This window comes from Plectropomus leopardus, chromosome 16 (assembly GCF_008729295.1).
Source record: "Plectropomus leopardus isolate mb chromosome 16, YSFRI_Pleo_2.0, whole genome shotgun sequence".
Classification (NCBI taxonomy): domain Eukaryota; kingdom Metazoa; phylum Chordata; class Actinopteri; order Perciformes; family Serranidae; genus Plectropomus; species Plectropomus leopardus.
Window position 1 is genome coordinate 14,019,779 of NC_056478.1, and position 25,244 is coordinate 14,045,022.

The following is a 25,244-nucleotide window of genomic DNA, read 5'->3' on the forward strand; positions in this document are numbered from 1 at the left end:
GAGCAAAGCATGAAATTTAATTGCAATCTGAAAGTCAGGTTAATATTAAAAGAGAAGGAGAGATACACTTTTTACACTTTTTAGCCATGCTTTTGTCTTCTTTATGTTGACTTGCACTCCTGTCATTTCTTATTTTATCAATAGTTTTACTATATCATATTTTGTTTATTTATTTAACTGCTATTCGCACTATTTATGTTCAGCTCTTGGAGTTGCAAACTGATGCATGTCTTGTGCTGTGTAAATAAAATTTGATTAATTTTGGGTAGCCAACTTTTTTAGTGAGACACAGTCAATTAATGGATTTAAAGCGTAGTAATGTGGTGGTCCACACATTCCCTAGTCCCATTAAAGCACCATTTTTGTTAGCTTCAATTTGGCTCTATGTAATTTGCTGTCATCCTTAAAGCGACGCTAACAACTTCTCCCTCTGTGATCCTTAAGGACCGACACGCAGGCAGAGATTGACCTTGTGTGTCAGATAGCAAAAGAGTGCGGAGCGTCTGATGCTGTGCCGTGTCACCACTGGGCGCAGGGTGGTCGGGGTTCCTTAGAGCTGGCTGAGGCTGTGAATTTGGCTGCCAGCAGACCCAGCAACTTCCAGTTCCTGTACACCACAGAGGTGAGAGCAGATACTCTAGATTTGAAAACTGTAGTTAAGTTTCTCAGTTTATCATAATCAAAGAACTCTTCCAGGCATGTGTTAAGACATTTGATAATACTGCTATTAATATGTGCCCCCCCCACAAAAAAAAATCCAGAATCTATGCATATGCAAATATTGCAGACTGAAAAGTCTGTCTTCAAGTTTCCACATCACAATAAATATTGAACCAGGACTGATTTCCAAACTGGCGTTGTCACAGATCCTGCTGGTATGAAATGGACATATACAGTAATAGATGGAATCGAAAACATAGTCAAATGCTGCACATACGTACAAACATCATTCTGTCGAGTGAAGCTCAAACATCCAAGAGAAGCAAAGTTAGTTCTGAGTGAAGAGAAACTTTGAGAATATAGTGTTGCATTTAAAGATGTGATTGATGCTTTTGTTTTATTGCTGTGCGATAAACAGTATGCCCATTCTTACTTTTTCAGTACTTGGGTCCTTTGTGTTTATAGTCAATGATTATTTTTTTCTTTGGGATGTAGCCAGAGAATGTGTAGGTCAAAAACATCAGCTGGTTTGTGTTATTGAGTGTGGGAAGTCGTGACTTACATTAACTGATCCTGTTAGGCTAACGCACGCGCGTGTGTGTGCGTGTGTGTGTGTGTGTGTGTGTGTGTGCGCGCGCGCGCGCGCGCGTGCGTGTGTGTGTGTGCGTGCGCGCGCGTGTGTGCGCAGACACCTTTTTTTAAAACGCTAAAATAGATCCAGTGCAGAGTTAATAAATCCAATTTAAGTCCAGTGACCTGAGGCAATAAATAAATCCAAGACTATGTTAATGAAAATCTTGAAAATCTCACTGATCCACAGTTACTTAAGTATATACTGTGTTGTACATTGCATCATACACATATGTTCTATTTCTTACTTTATATACTGGTTTTATACATTGTATTGTAGCATAAGGCACACAGCTTTATATTTTTACGCACTTTACACACTCAGCACATATTTAAATCTTTTAATATTAGTGCTAATTGTTTCTTATTATTTCTGTATTTATATTTTATATTTTTAGACTGTTTACACATTCAGTGCATTATAATTCTAAATTTTCACATACTAGTGCTAATAGTTTCTTGTTAATACTGTATTTCTATTTTCTGTTTTTAGTTCCTTTGTGTTTGTAGTTATTTCTTCTATCTATAATTCTCTATGCTTGGTGTCAGAGCGACTGTAATGAATCACAATCCTACCCAGGGATCAATAAAGTATTTCTGATTCTGATTCTCACATAAGATAACATTAACATAAGATGTTCCCTGATTGGCTGCAACTCGGGAGGCTTTTCATGTACAGTATTTAATCAAGAAAAGTAACAAGCAAAATATGTTTTAATCTCAGGCAGATCTCAAAATTCATTTAAAATGTCATATATGTTGTATATATTAATAGTTGATTTGCTTTGCAGTCCTGTTAATGCCTTGGCGTGCAAGGGTCGTCAGATAGTAACAGTATGTTTTTGAGAAAGCAGTGGAGAATAAAGGAATGCAGTATCTAGTATGAGTTGAATAATAAAAGTTAAACGTGAGATGATTTAATTTTTACTGTGTAGCTCTCATTAACTGTGATTTCACCTGGATGTTTATTCACTAAATCTAATTTCCTCTATTATTCAGTTTCAGTTTGACTGGAGCGCTCATGTCTTTCCACCTGTCTCTGATGCACTGTCTGTCCCATAGATGCCGATTGTGGCGAAGATCAGAACAATCGCTCGCAAAGTGTATGGAGCTGATGACATCGAGCTGTCTCCAGAGGCCGAGGCCAAAATAGATTACTACAATCAACAGGTGAGATCACAGCTGCTGCTGAAATAACAACTGACTCACACACTGACAGGACTTATTCATCTCCTTTCTCTGTCTCTGACTTTCTCTCTAACACACACACACACACACACACACACACACACACACACACTAACCACTTGTCACTCTCTTTTTCTGTAACCAGGGCTTTGGTTCATTGCCTATCTGTATGGCCAAGACTCACCTGTCCCTGTCCCACATGCCTGACAAGAAGGGTGTGCCCACTGGATTCGTTTTGCCAATCAGAGATGTTCGTGCCAGCATCGGGGCTGGTTTTATCTACCCACTGGTGGGAACGGTATGTAACTGCAGTCTGCAACAGTTCAGAACAGCAGGCCGATATTTTCAGTTGTTGCGCCTTATAGCACATGGTCACAGAGCTGAACCTGACCGGACCACTCTATCTCTGCAGTGATGTGATCAATGCATATGCTGTAATTTATGGCCTTTTAAATAAATTTGTGCTTCATTGGCAAACAGACACACACCCCCCCACACACACAATCAAAAAAGCATATTTTTCCTCTAACCTGTGCTATTTTTCAGTCTTGATTGTTTTGGTGCAAGTTGCCAAGTGTTGAAGGTATCATCCAGAGTAATGTCTGCTTTCTCTTCAATATAATGGAACTAGATGACACTCAGCTTCTGGTGCTCAAAGCAAGCAAAAATATATGTTTAAAAAGGTATATATACTGTATTGTATGATACAATGAGGTGTACCTGGAACTTCTTCATATGGGGCTGTAGAGCAGAGATTCATATGAATGTGGACACAGTAACAGAAGTTTATATAACTGTAGAAATAATGTGCAGAACCTGAAACTTATTGTGCTTCTGCCACTCTCATAGCCACATTTTTAGCCCCAGGAGTGAACTGATTGCAATGAAATTATCAAAAAACCAATTGAGCGCTACCTGCACAGCACCAAACATCAGACAAATGGGGTTAGAGACTAGCTGGTGAACATAGTGGAGGAATTAGCATCAAAAGAGCCAGATATGTTCCTCAGGAGTTTGTAAATACCAAAAACAGGGTCAACAAGGGAGTGATTATTGGATTTACATTCATCAGATGGACACAAATGCAAAAAAAATAAAGATGATGTTTCTCCGTAACTGCTTGATGTGTAAATAAACAGCTGTTTACCATATCAACCTAAAAGGTGATGATATATCAATGTTGTGGCCAAAACTTCTTTTCCCTGCTCCCAAGTGGCAAAAAAAAATCAGTTGCTGTAGGTTTAAAGTCAAATCTGGAACATGTTAAGCCTCACCCTGAGGGTTCAGTGAGTGTTTTGGCTTAGAACCAAAGATTGTTGCAATGTTGCACCACAGGGAGTCATAGCATAGTGTTTATGATGAACTTTTTTGAACATTTTGACCCTGTGCACAGAGCCATGTGTCATGTGTGTTTTCTGTGTGTCTCAGTGGCTATGTGTTGGAACATTTTTGTGACTGGTCTCAAAGTGTCAAAGCAGTTATGAATGGCTATTAGCTGCACAAGCATCGAATCAAATTTTACAACTTGGCTCCCTTCCTTTTACCTCGTCACTTTAATATCGAGCACTAACACTGATGACTCCAGCTGCTCACTTCGATCCTCAGGGTCGTGGACAGAAGTTAAGTTCTGATGACTAATGATCTAAACACATTCAAAGCCTAACCTGAGCTTCTGGGCATCCATAGGTATTTGTTTTGATGCTGTGATTTGTTGCTGTGAGTTTGAGTCACAGACTTAAATTTCTCTGTCTGGTTTACATCTTTGTTCAAGCACCGCTAGAGAGCTATGACTTAGTAGAAACTATGTTCTTGACTCCAAGTCCTGACAGCTCTGTTGCTGTCTCCCTACAGAATCATCCATTTCTCCTCATCCTTCTTTCTTCCACTGAGTTCGTCTCTCCACGTGGTTTATATCTGCTTTTCCTCAGCCGTATTACTGAGCTGGTCAGAGGTGAGCTGGGCTGGCTGGAGCGTCTCTGTAGATGATAGGTGGGGCAGGAAGGAAGCAGCTTCCTGAGTGTTTTGCCTCCTGCTGTTTCACCACTGTGCCCTGGGGGACGGGCTTTGATACACAGAGGCAGAGGTGTCAAACACCGGGCATGCTGGGAAGGCATGGCAGTGTCTTATTGTGGCGTCTGTCCAGTCTCTCAACCTTGCCTTTGATCTGCTGTGGCCCACGGAGCCAGTGGCACGTTGACAACCCTTGAACTGTGACTCCTGACCCAAAGGAAGTCTCCAAATTGTTCTTTGAACTCTGTGGCTCCCAGACTGATCCATAGATTGATTTTTTTAAGTTACAGAGAGCTGAGGTCTCAACCCTGCCTCCTGGTCTGTCCTGTTTTCAGTCCTCAGCTTGATTCTTAAAGTTTTTTAAGGTTTAACTGACAAGGTTCTCAAATTTTCTCTCAATTTTTTCTCAAATAGGAAAACTGGAAAAAAGTGAGAACAGCCAGCTTGTGATTATTTTTAATGCTGTATGAACGGTATAAGTCTGGAGCCACAACAGGTTTGTAAACGCTAGCAAGTAATCAGCGACAGGATGTTTCACTAGCCTGCAAAAGACTTGCAGTGAAGCAGCTTCACCCATTAACACGTTGCGTTGCAGCAAGCCACTGGTTGTTAGTCGCTGGACTGCAGCAGCAGCACCCAGGCAGAGTGAGCAGCTGCCGGACTTGTGATGTAGAGAAAAAGTCTGAACTCGGCGGATTTTTCTCTGACAGAGTTGAAAGTTGGCTTTTAAAGTTGGCTAACATGTTTAAGATTTATAGAGTTCAGACTGAAGTAAAGTTCTTTTTTAGCTTTCTGCTAATAGTTAGTTTGACGGCTGTGGAGATAACAGTTCAATCCCTGACAATAAGAACGAGTCCTTGAAAAAGTACCTGAAAGTCCTCAAATTTGACTTGCCCCTGGGAAGCTCTCAAGGAGAAAATGTGTTATGGGAGGCAAGTGGAACAGAGGCTAAAATGCAAAGGGGGCAGAATAAATGCTGGCAATACTGCACATTTCTGCAAACCAGATATATGTAACATTCTTATGTTATTACTTTATATTGCAGATATGTTAAAACGTATCGCTTCTCTATGTTTGTGGTTTCTATGTGGTTAATGTGCGGTTAGGAAAAAAAACAAAAACAACACTTGGTTATGATTAGAAAAAATCATGTTTTGGCTTCCAGGTTTTGGTAGCACAACCAAGGCTGGAAATGGTGCTGATTTGTCACCATATAAAAAAAACAGGTTGCATGTTGGTCTTAAACTGTGGTGTGTAGCTTGACAGCCACATCATCTATGTGTCACATCATCCACCGTCCCCATCACCTCCTGATCACAAAGTCATCATGCAATCAGGGCTACATCATTTTAGAAACATTGATAAGATACGCATGAAACGTACAAATGTGACGTACCTGCAGAAATGTACAAAGCCAACATTTACTTCTGACGACTGGATTAGAGGGAGGCAGGACTGAGCATCTACATGCTCCCTACTCTGCACTATCACAGGAAGTGAAGTGTCTTCCTTTTATTATCATGGCAACAATTGCTGTTTCATTATATATATATTATAAAACAGCAATTGTGTGTGTGTGTGTGTGTGTGTGTGTATACTGTATTTGTTTTGCATTTTTTATTCAATGAAATCTGGCCAAACATTCACAAACCCTCTGGTCACTCGTGTGACTTGGAGAAGTAGAAAGATCTCACCAACAAAACTCCTGGGTCGGTGAGGGCGTGAGAGGAGGGGGTTCAGGGTCTTTACAGGGTAAAGAATCAGGAAGGGGCTGATGTCATTCTCAAGATATGTGAGGGAGTGGTCGCAGGCAGAGAACAATAGATCTCTTTAGAGTTCATATCCCGTCAGAGCTGCCTCCACTGCACCATTAAACCTAAAGTTCAGATTTATAGAAAGCCTCGCCATGACTGGATGTTCCATATAGTCACAACTGGTCAATGTTTTACAAGTTGTAGATCTGTTAAAAGATCCAGGGTACATCTATAGAAGAAAGCACACATGAGATGAAAGTAGAGCTTAATTTACTTTTGCTAACTTTGGTGTGTTAATGACCCAAAGACCAACAAGTTCAATAAATCCAGTCATGTTTAATCTTTGAAACTGAAGTGTACTTCAACTTCACTTTACTTCACTTACAGTAAAACTAATGCAGATAGATAAAGACGATACTGTGCCAACTTTTCAAGCTCTGTCCCTCTGCATCAACACTACAATTTATATCAATATATTTTTGTCTGAACATATGAGTTATGAACAGTTATTTAGTCACACTTAACCTGAGTCCGATGGAGCTGGAACAGTTTTACAGATTTTTATACCATTTTTCCATTTTTTTTTACCATGTAGAACTGAAAATACAAACACAGAACATGGGATGTTTTACATTTAAGATAAACGAATAATGCATAAATGAATTTCCAACTTTTCTTCATCATTTAAGATAGTAACTTTAATAGTATCAATTGAACAATTAATCGATTAATCATGAAAAATAAATGGCATATTGGTCCATGGTGAAAATATTTTTTAGTTGCAGCTCTAGTCCTAAAAAAGACTTGACAAAACACAGTAATTGTCTGATGTTTACAACAATCCACTGTGAAGGTCAAAGAGCTCCCTCAGAGGAGCACTTCACTCTCACAGGTTAGAGTTCAAACTTGACCCATAAAGTTTTCGATCTGAAAAGTGTAACTCCAGCTTTCTACTCACCAGGTTGTTTCTTTAATACAGACTGTAATACATGGAAAAAACACAACAGCAAATATAGGTATGAGCAAATCGCAGTACCTTAAGGGATGTAAAATCAAACAAGAAGAAAAAAGGGAAAATTGCACGTAGGCATACGCATTACATAGGAAGACATTACACAGAAATCTCAGATCTTGAATAAATTGTACAGGGAGTACTCAACTAATTCAGAGTGGCAAAGCACCCAGGAGAGAGTTTTAGACATTCATGAGGGTACTGGACAGATGCCAATCTACAGTGCAATGCCCCCTGTGTACCAGCGCTGCTGTGAAATTTGGATGATAGTTTATAAAAAACGTGCACAACTTATTAAAGACTCTCTCATTCTCATTTAAGACTGAGCTCATACACTCCATCTGCAAAAATTAAAAAAAATCTCCATACTACTAGCTGACTCTGGGTCGTTTTATCTATTTGTTTCTTTGCAATTGTGTCACAAAAAATAATGCAAATTCATTTGAACATACAGCCGTATATTAGGAGCATCCATTAACTGTCACACTTACTGTAATTTCAACATCTGCCTTTCTCTAATGCTCCATTAATCTTAAATGACACAATTTCATAATCTCCTCAGTCCTCTTCTGTCACTTCTGTGCCGTTGTTGACCGAGACTCCTCTCCAGAATCAGTAGGGGGTAGAAATCCAGCTACATTGTCTCCTCCTGGGATTCCCCTGACAAAGAGGCATTGTGTTTGGGCATAATAGAGGGACTTATTTGGCTGAGTGGAGTTTCCAACTTTAGCCACGGAGTGTTGTGTGTTTTTGCGAGTGCCAACTCGTTCTCAGGCTGGCGAGGACGACCAGCAGAACAGCACATCCTTTGTTGCTTTCAAAACCTTGACAGTTAGTCTCCACATTTTAGCATCTTTTCATATTTAAATGTGCAGCCTGATACTTGACACAAAAAAGTAGAGAGAATTTTGAGAATAAAATTACTTTTAAGGCTGTATGAATGAGTTTATAGGTTTTGAATCATATCCTCCTGTGATGTGGGAGTTATCATGCACATCGGTTTTACTGAATTAAAGTGAAACATTGGTATTTTAGTGAGGGGTGACTGGAGACTCTCTTTTGTTGTTTACTATGGTAAAACAGGTGCATTGTCAGCTTTTTGACCTCATGTTATCGTAATCATAGCTCATTTCTATTGACGCAATTCCTGTTTAAAAGTGCAAAATACAAACACTGTTGCCTTCTTTCCCTTTCATCGGTCAGCTAATTGTTATTACTGAGAGCATTTCAGAGAACATACAACAGGTCCTTTGCAGCAAATGTAAAGCAAGAATCAAAAAACGTGACTGTCTTGTTTGGTCAACAAATGAACTTAAAGTTACATGGAAAGGAAATGGTCCAATCCTTTTTTTCATTTATCTAAAGCATCTTTCTCACTTCACAAAAAACCCACCTGCTAACACATGACTTTTCGCAAAAGGTTGCAGTTGGCTTTCATCCTCGGGTCAAATGACTGTAGCAGTCATGGGAATTTTTATCGGCTCTTTCTTCAAATGGCTCTGATTGATATACAAGACCCAGGTGGACACACTAATTCTAGCCCCTTTGTCGGCGAGATGCATTGACAGGTCACCATAAAAAACAGTCCAAGCAGTGCTCGAAGATCGATCCAAATGTAGTTTACACCAATTTTGATAGAGAGACTAAAAAAGTAAGAGATATAAAAAAAAGACCTAACCCTTTCTAACATTTTTCACTGGCCTCCATGCTGCTTTCTTCTGTTTGCTTGTATGTTTTCCAGCCTGTCTGAGACGTTGAATGTGTAACACCAAAATACTTTTTTTTCTCTTTTTTTTTTTTTTAAACAGAAAGACGTACTCATCCACTGTAGAGCTGCGTTCATGGCTATAGTTTACTGTGTTATTTTTAGTGGGTGTTCCAGCATTTAAAAAACCTGCTAATCTTTGCAGAAGTAGTAGTGGCTCTCATTCTCTTCAATTTTCCTCCCCTCGTTATATAAAATGCAGAGTCGATGGTTTTAAAAAGCTGTTAAAAACCTGTTTCATAGGCTCTTTGCCCTGTAACAAGTGTTTGCCTTCTATATAGTTTTTATTTTGTTTATATTGTTTTATATATTTGCCTTCTGTGTACTTTTTGGTGTTTGCACTGGAAAGCAACTTATAACTTTGGTTTCAAAAGACGCTTTATAGATGAATAAAGTTTACTTACTTGCTCACGTAACAAAGCAATGATACTTCAATTTGGCCCATTAAATACAGTTACAATATAGAACAGAATAGAGTATTACAGTGAACATTTGTCTACATGATGTCTTATTGGACATCTGTAAAGGTGCTGGAGCAGGTGTGAAACATAATTAAACAATGTAGTAGTTTATATTTCTATGGTATGGCCTCTTATTTTTTATTCAATCAGAAGAGATCAATTGGAAGTGTGGAATAATAATTATTGAGGTTATCAACAGATTAGACCCCACCGACCTGAAGCATCTTCGTTATCTTTATAGTCATATTGGATTTGGCTGATAAAGATAAATTTAACTGTTTGTTCCTTTTTCCCAAATAGAGTTTTAGAGTTTGAAAGGGATTCAGCAAGACACTTAGGGTGATAGCAATGTTCACATAATATAGAAAACAAGCCAAGTAACTCTCCACGTTAATGTGAGCTAACTACACTAACGAGATAAATGGAAATATGCGACACATTTTACAGCCAAATCGATATCAAACAAAAGCCAGAAACTGGATCATAGTAAGTTGCTATGACATGGAAATTCAACACTTCCTTGCACAAGGCAGAAGAGCATTATCTCAGCAAAAAGCCTCTCTTTGTCCAGGCAGCCTCGTCCGTCTCACTCAGAATAAACCTGGGTCTTCAGCTTCCTGTACTGGAGAGCAGTGTGAAAAGCGAGGAGCGTTCACTTTGCAGCTAAATCTGGGGACTGAGACATCAACAGATGTACACTGACTGACAAAATCCTCAACTTTAAGGGGGCAGCCCTCCTGTCCATATGCTTGTTCTCTTCACATCTAGATGTTTGTGGTGGTGGAGTAAAGCCCATAGGTGGATAGTGGAAGTGGAGGACAAATCGCAGAGATTCCTAATTTTACTGATAGAGGAATAAAGACATAACATGGGAGAGAGGATGTCTTATTGAACTTTTGTCAAAGCCACATCACAAGACATCTATTATCGTATCTCTACCATCTAGTTTCAGAACATTGTGATGTCACAGCTAAAAGGAGCCCAAGAAATGAGGTAATCCCTCTACCATCATTGTTCTGAATGCATCCATTAAAGTAAACGGTGATGTGTTGATATTGAATTCCTTTAAATCTGCTCACAGTCTGAGTCATCTGTGGTTAAAACCGTACCGATGGACGTGCTCAGAAGAGTGTCGTGTAACAGCGGTCACTGTTGACCTCAGACCAGCCAACAATGAGAGTGAGCGGTTAGCATCCGCTCTGTCAGATTATGTAAGCATGTACTCCTCATTTCACCCCTTCGTTTACTTGAAGAGACGCGTTTCCTCAGACAGGAAATTGGCTGGTCACTTCCTCCTGTCTCATTCCCACTAATGGGCCCATAAAACTGGCCCTGGATCAGAAGCAAGGAGGCACGCAAAGAATGTTGCTCCCCGTCTAATGAGCGAGATAATTTACTTTTCAGCTCAGATGGGAATTGTTCTGCGCTGCCAACCAAGTCCCTGTTTTTATCAGCCATACAACTAATGCTGGAGTTGCACATTTATTGACTGTAAATTTCAGATTCAGATTAGTTTTGGCATACAAACCAAATGAAAAATAGCTTCCGGTCACACTTTTAACCACAGCGGTCCTCAGAAATAGAGAAGAGTAAAAATTCCATAATTTACCATTTTGGTTATTTTACTATTTTAAAAAATGCAACTGGTTTTAGCTAGCTTATTGGACAAATCAAAACTCAGTGTGATTCCTAGAAATCTCAGGCTTCTTCTTCTTCTTCCAGCAGTAACGTTGATCCATCACAACAGAAGTCAGTATTGCCACTATGACTTTTTGTACATAGCCTCTTTACTTTGTCTCATATTTGTGAAGCAGCCTTTTGTTATCTATATTTTGACAACAGTGAGAACAAAGCCACTGTTGTCTATGGCTCAGTTCATCACTGCTAAAATGTAGGTTGTCAACACATTGATCATCTGTCTGCCCAGAGTTAAATGAGTCTAGATTATAGTCATTGAAGCTGAAGGGGCTGATCTTATTCTGATAGTTTGATGCAGAGTCTTAGAGGATTGTCGTTTGTTGAAGAACAGCTGTGTTATGGCAAAGGCTTTAATATGAGGTTTTAGTTATTATCCAGATTCCAATTGTGCCGTCTTCTTTTGGTGCTACGGGTTTTATGATATTTTAAAAAAAATTGAACCAGCTGTTAATCCTCAGTGAGGTCTATTCTTTCAATGACGCTGAAATGCTGTTCCAGTTCACTTGTGAGTTTAAAAGTAAATTTACACATTTCTCATTAAGAGTTCATGATTACAGATGTCTTGATGAAGATGCTGCTTTAAATACAAAGTGTCTTTGTTTTACGGTAGCCATAGAAATATAAATTACAGACTTTAATTCCGTCGCGATTAACTTGTTAACACTAACGTGTTAATATTTTTTAATTGTGTTAATCGCTGGCTGACATTCCTGTCTTAAAAAGGTTGGACCAGGCTAAGTTTTAAAGCGAGAGTAATGATACTATCATCTGAAGCTAGAACACCAGAGGAATTGGGTGATATGTGTCGTCTCAGGAAGGTGATGCAGAAGGGGGCGGAATAACGCTCCAAAGTTAGGCTAAATTTTGACAATGGAAAACCAACATGGCCATTTCACAGGGGTCCCTTGACCTCTGACCTCAAGATATCAAAATTAAAATGGGTTCTGTGGGTACCCATGAGTCTCCCCTTTACAGACATGCCCACTTTATGCTAGCCCCATTAAATTTTTACTGTCATTTGATTCCCAATTAAGACAATTCAGTAAGAATTGCTTTACATTGTCAATGTGGAGTTCAAAACTGTTTTGTAATGCAAAATAATAAAATTGAAAACATGCGATTTAACAATGCAATTAATCACGATTAACTATAGAAATTCTGCAATTAATCACGAGTTAAAGAATTAATCATTTGACAGCCCAAATAGAAGTACACTGTTTTCTTTCATTCTACATTTTTTCTGATAGTTTCAGTGTCTAAGCCTTTAGATTGAAAGGTCCAAATGAATGTACAAGCAAAACAGCGAGGGTTTTTTTTTTTCACTTTTATTCAGCATATTTATAAAATGTGGTGAACAAATTCAGTCAGTAGATTGTAGAACACTAAAATGAGACAAAACCAGTACAAGAAGGATCTGCAAAATGTGATCATATAAAGGTTTTTTAAAGTTGAGAGGAGTTTCTGTCCTGGTGTCCTTTTTATGCCTCTCCGCCAAAGACATTACATTTTCCGGCTGTCTTTCTCTCCATCTATCTCAGTCTTGTGAATGCAGTATCTCAGGAACGCCCTGGGGGAATTCCCTCAAATTTTGCATAAATGTCCATTTCGACTCTAGAATGAACTGATCAGAATTTGGGAGTCAAGGTCATGGTGACCTCACATATTACATGTTTTTGGCCATAAGCAAAGAATTCATACATTAATTATAACACCTTTTGAATACATTGGTGGCATCTCGGCACGCTCATCTGCCAACTCTGTGAAATACACAGAGCTTGACTTTACCACATCAAAGACTGGATGAGTTGTGGCTGCTGCAGTACCAATCACACATTGTAATAAAGCATAGAACACCTGCAGTGATCGGCTGTGAGCAAAATGATGAAAATAGTCATTATTATCTTGATCTTGGTAAAAGAAAGGATCAAATGCAGATATCTTTTGACTGGAGAAGTTTCAGTACTGCTTGATACTGTGTTATTTTAGTCAGTACTTTAAAGGTATTAGATACCCAGTCCTAATGACCAGCGGTGACATTTTGTATCCAAAAGGTCAAATGTCAACTTCACTGTGACAAAATAATGTTCTGCAAAAACACTTTTTTGGCCATTATTCAAGGTCATATCTCAGGGGCAGATGGGTCATTTGCAGGGACATTTGGTCAGATACTGAATGTTGTGCTGTCAGAGTTGAAGATGTGTGTGAAACATCCACATTTTACAATTTATAGCTTCTCTGGAGCAACATTTGAAGAATTGTCTTTTGTCATGGCTACATATGTGTCTGGACAGACATGGATGTAAACTGTAACTTGAGTGGTGTGCCAAGGCACACAATTGCAAGGTGTTTTTTCTAGCTTGTGTCTTATGCAACACATTTGCATTGAAAAGGGGAAATATTTCAGATAAAAAAATCTTTTTTTTAATCCTGAAACATTTTGCCAGTCTTAATATGACTATTTTTTGTTGTTGTTTTCTTTTAATTGGACCCAACCTGAAACAATAGCTACATTAAAAAATCACAAAACACTTAACAGTAGAGGAAATTTAACTTTCTGTCTTGATTTATGTTATATACAATGAACTGTCCAGAATCTTTTTTCTTTTCTTTTTTTTTAACACAAAACCGTCTAACAAGGAAAATATAGCAGCTTGATTTTAACCATAATAGTCTCATCACTTTCTCTTACTCTGCCTGCCAATCAAGTTCTTACCCTCTGCTTTTGTTGTTTCCTTTAGATGAGCACTATGCCTGGCCTGCCAACCCGGCCCTGTTTCTACGACATCGACCTCGACCCGGTCACAGAGGAGATCACTGGACTCTTCTGAGCATGCTCACTAAAGGTATTCTCACAGGTACACATCATCATAAAAGATCCCATAAAAAATACCATTCCAGCCATCTGAAGTAGCATCCGTTGCGTCATTATAAATATTTTACAAGCAGTCATTGTCTATATAACTTCATACATGAAACTTTATTTCCTCCCTGGAGCGTTTATTTTACAACCTCACTCACTCAGTGCCAAGGCTCCAGTCTGTGAGGCTACACTCTGGTCTCACTTACACACACTTAAATCCATCATCCTGTTTCTTCCCAGGCTCCCTGCTCTGTTCTCAGGATCCACGCGTGCACCATCAGATGCATTCATCCTCTGCATCTTTGACAGGAAATGCTTTCTTACTTTCTGGCAGCCCAAACTCTCTCCACATCACTGTTGTATGTTTTGAGAGGAAAAAAATATAACTGGAACATTAGTTTAAAGCTGTATTTGCACATCTGTGTGATATGCCAAAGACGACAGCCATATCGTATATATCACAAATGCTGTTTTATGCTTTTGACCTCTCTGTACGGTGTTTTCTGTGTATGGAAGAGTCAGTTTAAGTCTTAAAAAAAAATCTTTTTTACTTTAATCGTATTTACTTTTTTCATTTTTTTGTGAATTGAAAGCTACTAAAATGTCTGATAACAGTGCTGCATCTTTATACGTGTCTTAAGCTTTTCAATTGACTTGCTGTTGTATGCACAAAAAGCCATTATGGTGTTATGTAGCCTTTATTTTCTAACCTGCTGGATGCTGCTGAATGTCCCACCTGCTGCACTGCCTGGGTAAAAATCAATACAAGTCATGAGTTCAAAGCCAATTCTGACATATTTTTCAAGTATTGCAGTTAACATAATGAGAAAGCTGTGAATCCTGCCTGAAATTTCAATAGCTCTTGCAGAGGGGAAACATCTTATCGTCAGGTTAAAGAGCTGTTAAAGGCTTTTTATTGGGCCATGTATGTAACTTAAGATATGCCATCGGTATTAATGCTTTATTTCATAAACGTTTACAGTTTTCTATGATTTTAATGGAGTTGGTCTTAGTTTTAGGCCTCCTGCTATATGTAACTTTGCTCTTACTTTTTCAGCTGGACATGTTTTGATTGTCATTTAAAAACTGATTAAAGGGTACCTTCAGTATTTTGTCCTGGACCATTTTTCCCCATATTTTCCATGAACAACAAATTTCGAAATTGGTCCACTATTGAGAAAGGGGATAACAGCTGTGCAACGCTGGCAATGTAACTATATGGAGCAATTGTGCACTGTCACTGTATATACATTAAAAGTGGTTATTTTTGCTATGGACAGGCTCAGATTGTTGTTGTAAGTTTCTTAAATGTACCTCTACCTTTTGCTTGATTTGTGTCTAAATCTCGCTCAAAAAGAAGTCTCATTCTAAAATCTTACAAGATGTCTTATTGCAGGAAGACAATGCTGGAAACAGAAGTGAGATGGAAAAGCGTGTAGCGATGGATTACAGAAAGTGTAGCTTAGTGTTATCTTAAAGATTTTTGATGTTGTGGAAGATAATTTAGCTGATTTCGACAACGTAGACGAGGCCTTCGAGTTCAGTGACCGCCCATATTTATTTGAGCTGGAGCATATTTTGTAATATTTCAGAACACTTGGACACAAAAACAAAGGCATATTTCGGAGAGACATTTCAGACATTTTTAATAACAATCTGAGCCTGTCTGTGGCAACATGAGTCACTTTCAAAGGACACCAAGTGACGGTGCACAGTTGCCCCATCTGGTTACATTGTAAGCATTGCCCAGCTATCAACTGCAGCCCTCTCTTTAATTGCTAAACCATTTCAAAAGCTGTTGTTCACATCAGTCACTTAGACACAAAAACATGGGAATAAAGGTTCCAGGTTGAAAAACTCCGAAATTACCCTTTAACACCCAGTGTCTGTGTGTCCTGACCCATCACTTGATGATGGGATGATTATATGGCCAAATTACAATCACATGACGGGTGCAACTGAAGCTTTTATTAAAGTTTAATTGAACCAAACTTTATGTAACTGGTGTGAAACTAACACAAATTTGCTCTAAAAAACATAGTTCTCATTAACAGCAGTATGTTAAACATTTTGGTGCCCATGGATCAAAAGTGTGTGCCTTTCAATAAACCTTTTATTTACTCCAAAACTGTGTGTTTGTATTTCTCACCCAGCAGTTGACTTGTGGCTTAACCCATCTGTTGTTTGGTAACATTTGCGCTCTTCGTAGTGTCCCATGGTTCTCCTCGGAGATGCTTCAACAGAAACCTATTGTTATTACAACAAAAAAAGCTGTCTAACTCCACTCACATATTTTAAATTTTTTTCATCATTTCTTCTGTTTTTCAAACCAAGTGTAACTACTCCCACAGAGGTGTTGGAGGTCTGTCAGGAAGCCAACACTCGGGGCCCCTCAGCAGCATCCCAGGGTGAAGCATCTGTCATTATGAGGTGTTTGGGTTTGCAACATGGAGCCAACATATGGTACAAGTGTGCACATGTGTGTGCCTGTCATAGTTGGCATTCCACACCTGCTAAGTCTGTTATTCTGTGTGTTCACCAGGCAAGATCTGTCACTTTAACTACAGTCAAGATTGCAGGAATGCTCTCATTTATACAGTAGTGCTCCAACGGCATATTTAGTGTGTGAGATTGAACCCTTTATTTTTCGAGCTGATGACAGATTTGAAGACCTGGTGTTGATGAGGAGGGAGCTCCGTCATTGCTTTGTAATGTACTGGAAAATCCCTGTTTTGTCATGTTGGAGTTGTTTATGTTGAGCTTCTGACATGATCTGCTGAAGGCTCCAGTAATTTGAGCTCTCATCTTTTAGCACTCATATTTAAAACACTGGGTAATTTCAGTACCAAGGACAGGTCCCTTTAAATGTCCATATGAGTGTTAGTCAAAGAGTTGCTGGAAAATTATTCAGATCATCCAAAACTGGATTACTAACCGGGCAAAGCAGGCAGCTGCCCCTGGGCCTCAGACCTCCATGGACCCCATTATTTTAAGGGGGTTATTTCAATCTAACCAGAGTTGGTGATTGTTGGAAAAGTGAAAACATGCACCAAGAAGATTTTTGTTTCTGTTGACTTTAAAGTATGTTTAATGATGAAGAACTACTGTTTAATAAAGTCTGTTCTGGTGATGGGGGTTTTTGGGGCCATTTCTGCTTAAACAAAAAGGATCTTACTTTAAAAAAAAAAAAAAAAAAAAAAAAAGCTTTTAGACTAATAATCTGAGACAAAAAATCCTACCTCTGTAGCGATCTTTTCCATAATGCAGTCAGGCACTAAAAAGGACAATCTGAACCTATCAGTGGCAAAAACAACCACTTTTTGTGGGCGTAAATTGATGGCGCACAATTGCCCATTTATGTAACATTGCAGCTGCCAGTTGCACAACCCAATACTGCTCCAATGTCAACGACACAAAAATATGGGAAAATATGTTGCAGGTTGAAAAATACCCAAATTATCCCTTAACTAAATTTTATCTTGGATAATTGTTGAACTACTTTACATGTTACAGTTCACTTATAAGGTGTTTTATCAATCATTTTTTGAGAATAATTTCTTCATTACTCAGTATTTTAGAAAAACAGGACCATACATTGGAATGTTTGTGTAAAAGTTGTCATTCTCTTGTAGCGTCTGTTTGACATCATGCCACATTTGGTCGAGCACTCATTATGTTAGAATAGCTGTTCTTTTTTTATCCATCTTGTTTTGAAGCAAACCCCTAAATTCACTGCTTGTAACTGAGTATGAATGTGTAAATCGTCCTGCTGTGTCTGGGAGAGCCCTCGCTCAGTGGCCACGCCAGACATGAACCCTGAGGGCTGCATTCTTCAACTCACCCTGTCTCTGTCTGAAAAACATGATACTTCCCACCATTTCACTGTTGCATTTTTTAAAGAAAAATATGCAGTCAACTGGAAGTCCTGTGGGAATATTTTCACATATATGCATGTTATCCATCTGGGTTGCAGCTTGTAGCCTCTGGCTCTGAGAACTACACATATAAAGATGAGTGGACTTACATTGACAGCGTAACTCAGGGGGAAAGAAGGCTTAACAGAGAGTTCTTTATATTGGGTGATATCTCCAAAAAGGTGGAGATTCTGAATGTTTTACCTTCAGCTCATGCAGCCAAATGTGCCACAATTCACATAAAAGTTACATGCAGATTTTTATAAATATCTATGACTGTTCCCTCTCAAATCTCCCTCTATATCTCCACACATTTAAGCAGAAAAATGACCTTTTGATGCCAAAAAATGACTACTTTGTATTTTAATGGTTGTGATCAGCAGAAAGTCAGTCAGTATATCAATTCCCACTGACACCTCTTGAATGTATGTATTAAAGTATTATATATTTCTTCATATGTTTCTGTTCTTATTTCTATTGATCTATACATACATTTTTTTATGTTTCTGAAAGTTTATACATTGTAATGTAGCACAATGCCCATTTTTCTAAATTATTACACACTTTACAAACTCATCGCATTATACATATTTGTATTCTTAATATGTTACATAATAGTGTTGGACATTGTAGCATGATCCAAATTTTATTTTCATTCCTATTTATATTTTATGTTTATGTTTATTTTATTTTATTTTTCCATGCCTCTTATTTTTATACTTTTATTTTTACTTCTGATGATTCTTCATGTTTTACATCAGAGCGACTGTAGCTGAACACAATTTACTGCTGGGATTAATAATGCATTTCTGAGTCTGATTCCGATACTGAAAATTACAAGCTGGTCAAATTTGGACAAAATCTTTGAGTGGATTTGCAATGCGAGAACAGGACAGTAAGTGTGAAGTATTTGTTTGTGAATGCTGTTCAAGCCTTCCTCTTCCAAATGTGTGTGTGTGTGTGTGTGTGTGTGTCTGTGTGAAGCATGCTTGGTGCCTTTAATGTGCCCTTGCATTACTGTTTTATCGAGCGCAGACCCCGACATATCCGGTAAGGCTTTCACTTTAATGAGAACCTCCTTCCCCCATCTCACTCCACTACTCCATGTCCCCCTCCTCTTTCATATGACATCAGCACTTCGGCTGATGGGCCTGCCATGCTGAAGGTCATTGACTAACACATCCATCTACATACACTGTGCAACTCTAATGAGGTTATCTGTCTTGGTTTCCTGTCTTGTGAGACACATGTTTGAGATTATTCAACAATTTTACAACAAGAGCAGCCTGTTCTCTGAGACCTTTTTGTGCTGCAAAAGTAATGAGAAATTGTGTTTGATAAAGATTTGGAGATTCAGAAGTAAGCGTTGCTTCTGCTTGACATTCACAGTTTAAACACATGCACCTCTGGAAGCAGTGCAGTTAACTGCAGCGCTGCCTCAGTAAAACAGCTGGGATTGTAAGAGAATACAGCATCAGTTCTGTCAACTCTGCTTTACATTTTCCCAAGGAAGATTGTAAAACTGTCTCTGTGTAATTAGGACTATAGTCAAGAAGCCTATATCATTAAGATTTGTCATGTGATCTGGGGTTTTTTTTCATCATGCCAAAACTTGTTTGCAGTATTGTTGTCGGTAAGTGTCTTGAAAATCAAACACCACCAGAACATGATTTTTCTATTCTGCAATGCTCAGTAAGTGAAATTACATGCATCATAGCAGGGGATATGCCTGATTAGTTTTTGTCTCTAAAAACTACACATTAAGCTCAATGGACCAACTGTTACATTAACAAGCTAACTCAGGAAAAACAAGTGACTTCTTCATATAGGGTGTACATTGAATGCGTCAGACATACCTTATCATGTGTTACTTTGACGTTGCTGATGATGGTAAGCTTTATCCAGTTAGATCTTCACGTCTGTCAAACTAATCTTGTCAACATTGTGGTTACAGCAGGAGCCAGGCGCTGATTTGTGGCTAAAAGGCTGACAAAATATTGAATTATATAGGCTAACAGAAATCTGACTGTATGAGAAAGTCACATTTTTGACATCCTGAAATGCCTTGTTTTGTCAACAACCCAAAGAAATTCAGTTTACATCTTAGATAGGAGTAAAGGAACTACAAAGTATTCACATTTAAGAAGCTGTAATCAGAGTGCTGTGAAAATAATAATAAAAAAAACCCTCAAACCAATATTGATTATTGAAATACCTGTCCATTAATGTAATAGTTGACAGCTAACTGATTAATCAATTAATTGTTGCAGCCCTACCACAATGTAGGCTATATCAGCTAAACTAACAATATTTTTTGTTCACTTCTTTTAGGCTAATGGGCCTACAAATATGCTTGCACATAGCTGTTATAGCTTAAGTCAATGGCAGTCCTTTCAGGCCTTTAGATGGTAGGTTTACCTATCATTGCATTCAAATAACATTGTCAGACACACACGAGACAATTAAAAAAATGAAACAATGCAGCAGAACAATGTGAGTAGGTGTTTTTTTTTTTTACATTTCTAGATGTTACTGCAGGCTTTATCTTTTATGTTTTTATTACTGTATATTTTTTATTATATTTTTTTAATATATTTTTTTATTTGTATTGTGGATAGCCTTAAGTTGTTTGTCTGTAAAATGTCCTTATGCTACTGTCTTGGCTATGTCTCCCTTGAAAAAGAGATAGTCAATCTAAACAGGGTTTTGCCTATCTGGTTAAATATGGAATATAAAGACAAGAAAAGTAAAAAAAGAAATGTAATGTCACTTTAAAAAAAATCGTACTCCTTGTAACAAACAATGAAAAATAGATACATACATATTAATAATAATAATAATAATAATAATAATAATTAATAATAATAATAATGGTGGTCAAAATCCACCGCCTACATTACCCAAAATGCACCTCAACTGCCGATAATTGTGTCCGAGATTCAGGTGCGCCATGCTAGTCGAGGCTAATGTGATTAGCTTGTAGCTGTTAGCCTGCGGCAGTAGTTAGGAGCGGACTACAGAGATCTGGTAAACTCACTGCTTTCCAAACTTCACTCTTTCTCTTTTTTTTTACGGTATTCCGACCCAGTTCATCTTTCAGTAACGTCGTACATCTCTGTCCAGAGCCACAAAAAGCGTCAGCGTTTTTAATGCACACCGAATAACCATTAGCAAGACATGTAACGTTAAAAAAAACACCGTCCTATTTTTCTGTTCGTTGTTTCGGCCTTTAACCAGGTAAAAAGAAGATATTTGAGAATATTTTAGTTTTCCAGACAAGAAAAGTGATTTAGTAAATTTAGTCTCGAGTAGACCTGGGTCAACTATTAGGTCCGACTTAAGTCTGAGTCAACAAAATAATGACATATGGGCTAAGTGTATTTATTTATATTTTTCAGTTAATTTTCTTGTAATTTTTATAGTGAATTTCTTGCCATTTTTTCGGGTCACTCCTTTGCTTATTTGCTCATTGCCTTCTTCCCATGTTTTTCAAAGAAGCAAGCCAATTTGCCAGGTTTTAAAGGGTTAGGTAAATGTCTTTAAGCTGCACTTTTCTACACAACATTTCTGCACAGATAGTGGCTCACATGACTGCATACTATTTAAGTGGCCTTACAACTGTATGAATGAATGCTGCTTTTAGTCTGACTGGAGATGACCTTATTCCCTTACAGGATAAATAAATTGTCTTTGATTATTTTTTAGGTCCAACTGCTGCTGTGTACTCTTTGTACACACTCTGAGGTGTCATACATATTTACATTTCATCAGCATGTTTCTCCATTCAACATGTTTGTGTTGGTGCAGTGTCATTTTGTTTTGGTGTACGTGCAGGGACTTAAAGTCAAGGCTTGTGTGAACTTGTGCGTTTTAAAATTCCAAACAAAATGGTACATGGGTCAACATGCAATTAAGATTAAAACCTGAACTCCTCGTGGGCAACACACACACAAACTTCACGAGACTCTGTGAATCATGGCAATATGTACCCTGCAGTATATAATCAAGAATGATGTATAGGCTACACTGTATGTGTATATATTTGAGAGAGAAAGCAGATTACAGATCCAAAACTTTAGTGTAATTTTACATTTTCCAGCAAATATTTAATTTCCTTGGCTGATGAGAGCAACTTGAAATAAGAAATGATAGTATCTTCAGTGTCAGTGTAGACTGACAAACCAGAAAAGAAAATCTAAGTGGATAAACTAGGAAGCTGCATGTATTCAGGAGTCCCAGGACTGTTGTGTTTATTTTAGTGTTTCTACATGAACCACAGGAAGGATGTGGTTCAGATCTCTCTGTGATATCAACCAGTCTCACTACATTACCACCAAAATGCCAAATATGCTAAAGTTGAACCAAGTGTCATGCTTGTCAAATGTTGACCTTGTTAGCCACAGGAGAAAGAGGATGGTAGAAGTGATGGAAAATAAATATAAAATTACTTTATTTTAAATTACCGAATGAAGATTTAAGTATTGCATACAACACTTGTGTTTTTACTTTTACTATCTGTACACGTTAGTCTTGATGTTTTTTCATTTTTCATTAAATTGCTCCAAATAGAAACTGTTGTGATTGCTAAGAATGTTTTATATTAATATTTTTTCTGCATGTTAAAGTCATAGAAATCTACAATGTAGATGTGCCAATAACTCCACACGCTCTGAGGTGAATCTGACAAAGCACTGGAAAGTATTGTGTAGCTTTATTGTGTGTTTTGCCAATACATTTTACTGATCCCACACAGGGTAAATTCACTTTTTACAGCAGCAAAGAAAAAGTGATTAAATGAAATGAACAAGATAAAAAAAAGACAAATGACAATAAATATAAAACCGAAAATATCTACATTTTACTGACAGATATGCTGATGATAGTTAATAACAGCTACAGCCTTCACAGAAATGTGGTGACATACAAAGTCCAATAATCCCTTTTTAATTTTTCCATTTTTTCTGGACAGCAGTTTAGGGTACAGAACATAAGACACAGTTAAATTCCCCTTACTGTTCAGATTTTCCAAAATTCAAGAACTGTTTGCAAGTATCCCATTTTAAGTAAAGCATAAAGCTTTATACTATGTCATTTTGACGTTTGCGCACCATAACTTTAAGGCTTTCTTCCTGTGTGTGAGTGATGAGTGTTTGATAGCGGCTCTAATTTAATTTTCCGGTCCCTCAGGGTGGATCTAATTTCTGTTTAAGACGGATTAACGATGCTTCAAATCGTAAAGCTTTTTGTTTCAAATATGAACTGGCCTCTTCTTCTGTCCTCCATCAGCACCGTCCCTGATGCTGTAAGGCGTGCCGCGGCGCACCGGAGCCCCATGTGATACCGAAGGGAGGTGTTGGAGGTGGAGAAGGCGGGGGTGTCCTGAAAGAGTTAGCTGGTCCTCACACTTCACATCACTCCAGATCGAGGCCATCCCGGGGCGGAGCTGCACTCCATAGAGCTCGTCATTTGGACGCTTTGGATACTCGCTTGCTGATACACAGTCGTGCCATCTTGGAGGGTTGTTTTTGTTTTTGAGAGTGAAGTTCACCTTTGCGATTGTTCGCCATGGGAGCAGAGAGCTCAGTGCAGCGGGACGGGAAGAGCCAGGAGGATGCCTCAGCTTCAGCGTCAGCCTCCGCCGGGGAGCTGAGCGCGGAGGTGAACGCGCTCCAGGAGGGAAGCAGCGTCCTTGACACCAAGGTACAGCCGACTGAGGCTTTTTGATCCCCGTCACTGTCTTCCAGACATCAGTGGGCAAACCCGAGGGAGCATGTTGTCTTATCTTTATGTAGTGGCGTTTATTCTGCTTCTTGGGGTCTTCTGTAACGCTACATAAATTATAGCTTACCTGTTTGTAAACATACCTGTCGTCACCCCTTTCCCTCCCTCCCGCCTCTACATTTTAGTGTCCCACTTTGCATCAGTAACGTGCTGCAGCGCACAGCCTCAGTGTGCGCCTGACGCTGTTTTTTTGCTGAGTAATGGGTCGAGTTGTCTGCAGTCCCGCAGTAATAAAACGCAAGTAGCTCAGCCCGGTCCAGATTTACAGCCAGACAGGCCACCTGGGCTCAGGGTGACACGTTGAATCACAAACAACCGCAATGACATTTTTTTTTCCTTTTGAATTTTAGAGCTTTTGGGGGAAGCACATGAGACCAATGAAGGGTAATTGAATTAGACTCCAATACTTTGATATTATCAGATTCTCGTGATTGCACTCCTTTTATCGAGCAGTTTCCTCTTTTTAGTTTTTTTTTCCCATTTTGACATTACTTTGCTCACTAAATTTAAAATAGCTAGCCTATTATACATTTAAAAGCATGACTGTCTTTTTATTTTGTATTTTTGCGTTTATTAATATAAAGCAAGTTAGAATTGCTGCAAAATGTTGATAGATTAAAAAAAATCTAATGTTATGACAGATGTGATATCATAAAATTCACCAAGAAATGACAGTATTGTAGTTTTGCATATAATGATCGTATCACAATGTCTGCTTACTTGGTTTCCAAGAGATTTCAGCCAATAATAATTATTAGGGTTTCTAATTAGTCCCATCCTCTTTTGATAAGTATATTTGAAGGAGAGACCTAATGTATAAGCAGGAGCCTTTTAACCTATATGTGATTTAAAAAAACAAGGTGTCAGACAGGAATGCAACTAACGATTATGTTCAATACTAATTCATCTGTAGATTATTTTCTAGATTATGCTTAATTATTGTGTGTACAAAATGGTGAGAAAAGCTAGTAACAATATCCTGGAGCCTAAACTGACTTGATCACATGTCTTATTTTATCCAACCAACATTTCCAAACCCCCAAAATGTACTGTAACATACAGTAAGACAGAGGAAAGCAGCAAATTCTCTCACTGAAGAACCTCCACATGTCACATTTTAGCATTTTTGCTAAAAATTTGACTTAAATAATTAAATGGCAATCAATATAGTCGCTGATCAATTTTCTGTCATTTGAATAATCCATTAATTGACTAATCAGTGCTGCTCTGGTGTGGGACAGCTGACAACCTGTTTATCATTCCCTGTAACAGAACAAGACACTGTAAGCACTGACACTTTATTGATAATGAATAACAGATTATAATATCCCTAAGAAACTTGGTCCATGTCACTACATTTTATTTTTAAGAATAGAGCAACTAAACTCTGGTTGTTACCAGGCCCTTTTCATGTCTTGGCTGCGCAGTATGTTTTGGTCCAACTGCCATCATCTGAGGGATCTTGCCGACTCTGCACTGTTACCTCGGTGTAAATTTGCTCAGCATTGTGT

General features: G+C 38.3%; 2 protein-coding genes across 3 annotated transcripts in view; both read left to right on the forward strand.

Moving 5' to 3' along the window:
- mthfd1l (methylenetetrahydrofolate dehydrogenase (NADP+ dependent) 1 like) overlaps positions 1–16,166 on the forward strand; it is a 52,436-nt gene extending 36,270 nt beyond the window's left edge. Inside the window, exons 24-28 of one of the 2 annotated variants that reach the window (XM_042503304.1) lie at positions 445–622; positions 2,353–2,460; positions 2,624–2,776; positions 13,917–14,033; positions 14,279–16,166. In XM_042503304.1, the coding sequence (XP_042359238.1) occupies positions 445–622; positions 2,353–2,460; positions 2,624–2,776; positions 13,917–14,006 (529 nt within the window). In that variant the 3' untranslated portion in view covers positions 14,007–14,033; positions 14,279–16,166. The remainder of the gene's footprint in view (positions 1–444; positions 623–2,352; positions 2,461–2,623; positions 2,777–13,916; positions 14,034–14,278) is intronic. The other variant, XM_042503303.1, reaches the window with a different exon arrangement.
- A 4,773-nt stretch (positions 16,167–20,939) lies between these two features.
- The window catches only part of akap12b (A kinase (PRKA) anchor protein 12b), a 54,964-nt gene continuing 50,659 nt past the window's right edge, over positions 20,940–25,244 (forward strand). The window contains exons 1-2 of the mRNA XM_042503109.1: positions 20,940–20,979; positions 23,239–23,652. Of these exons, the coding sequence (XP_042359043.1) occupies positions 23,518–23,652 (135 nt within the window). The 5' untranslated portion in view covers positions 20,940–20,979; positions 23,239–23,517. The remainder of the gene's footprint in view (positions 20,980–23,238; positions 23,653–25,244) is intronic.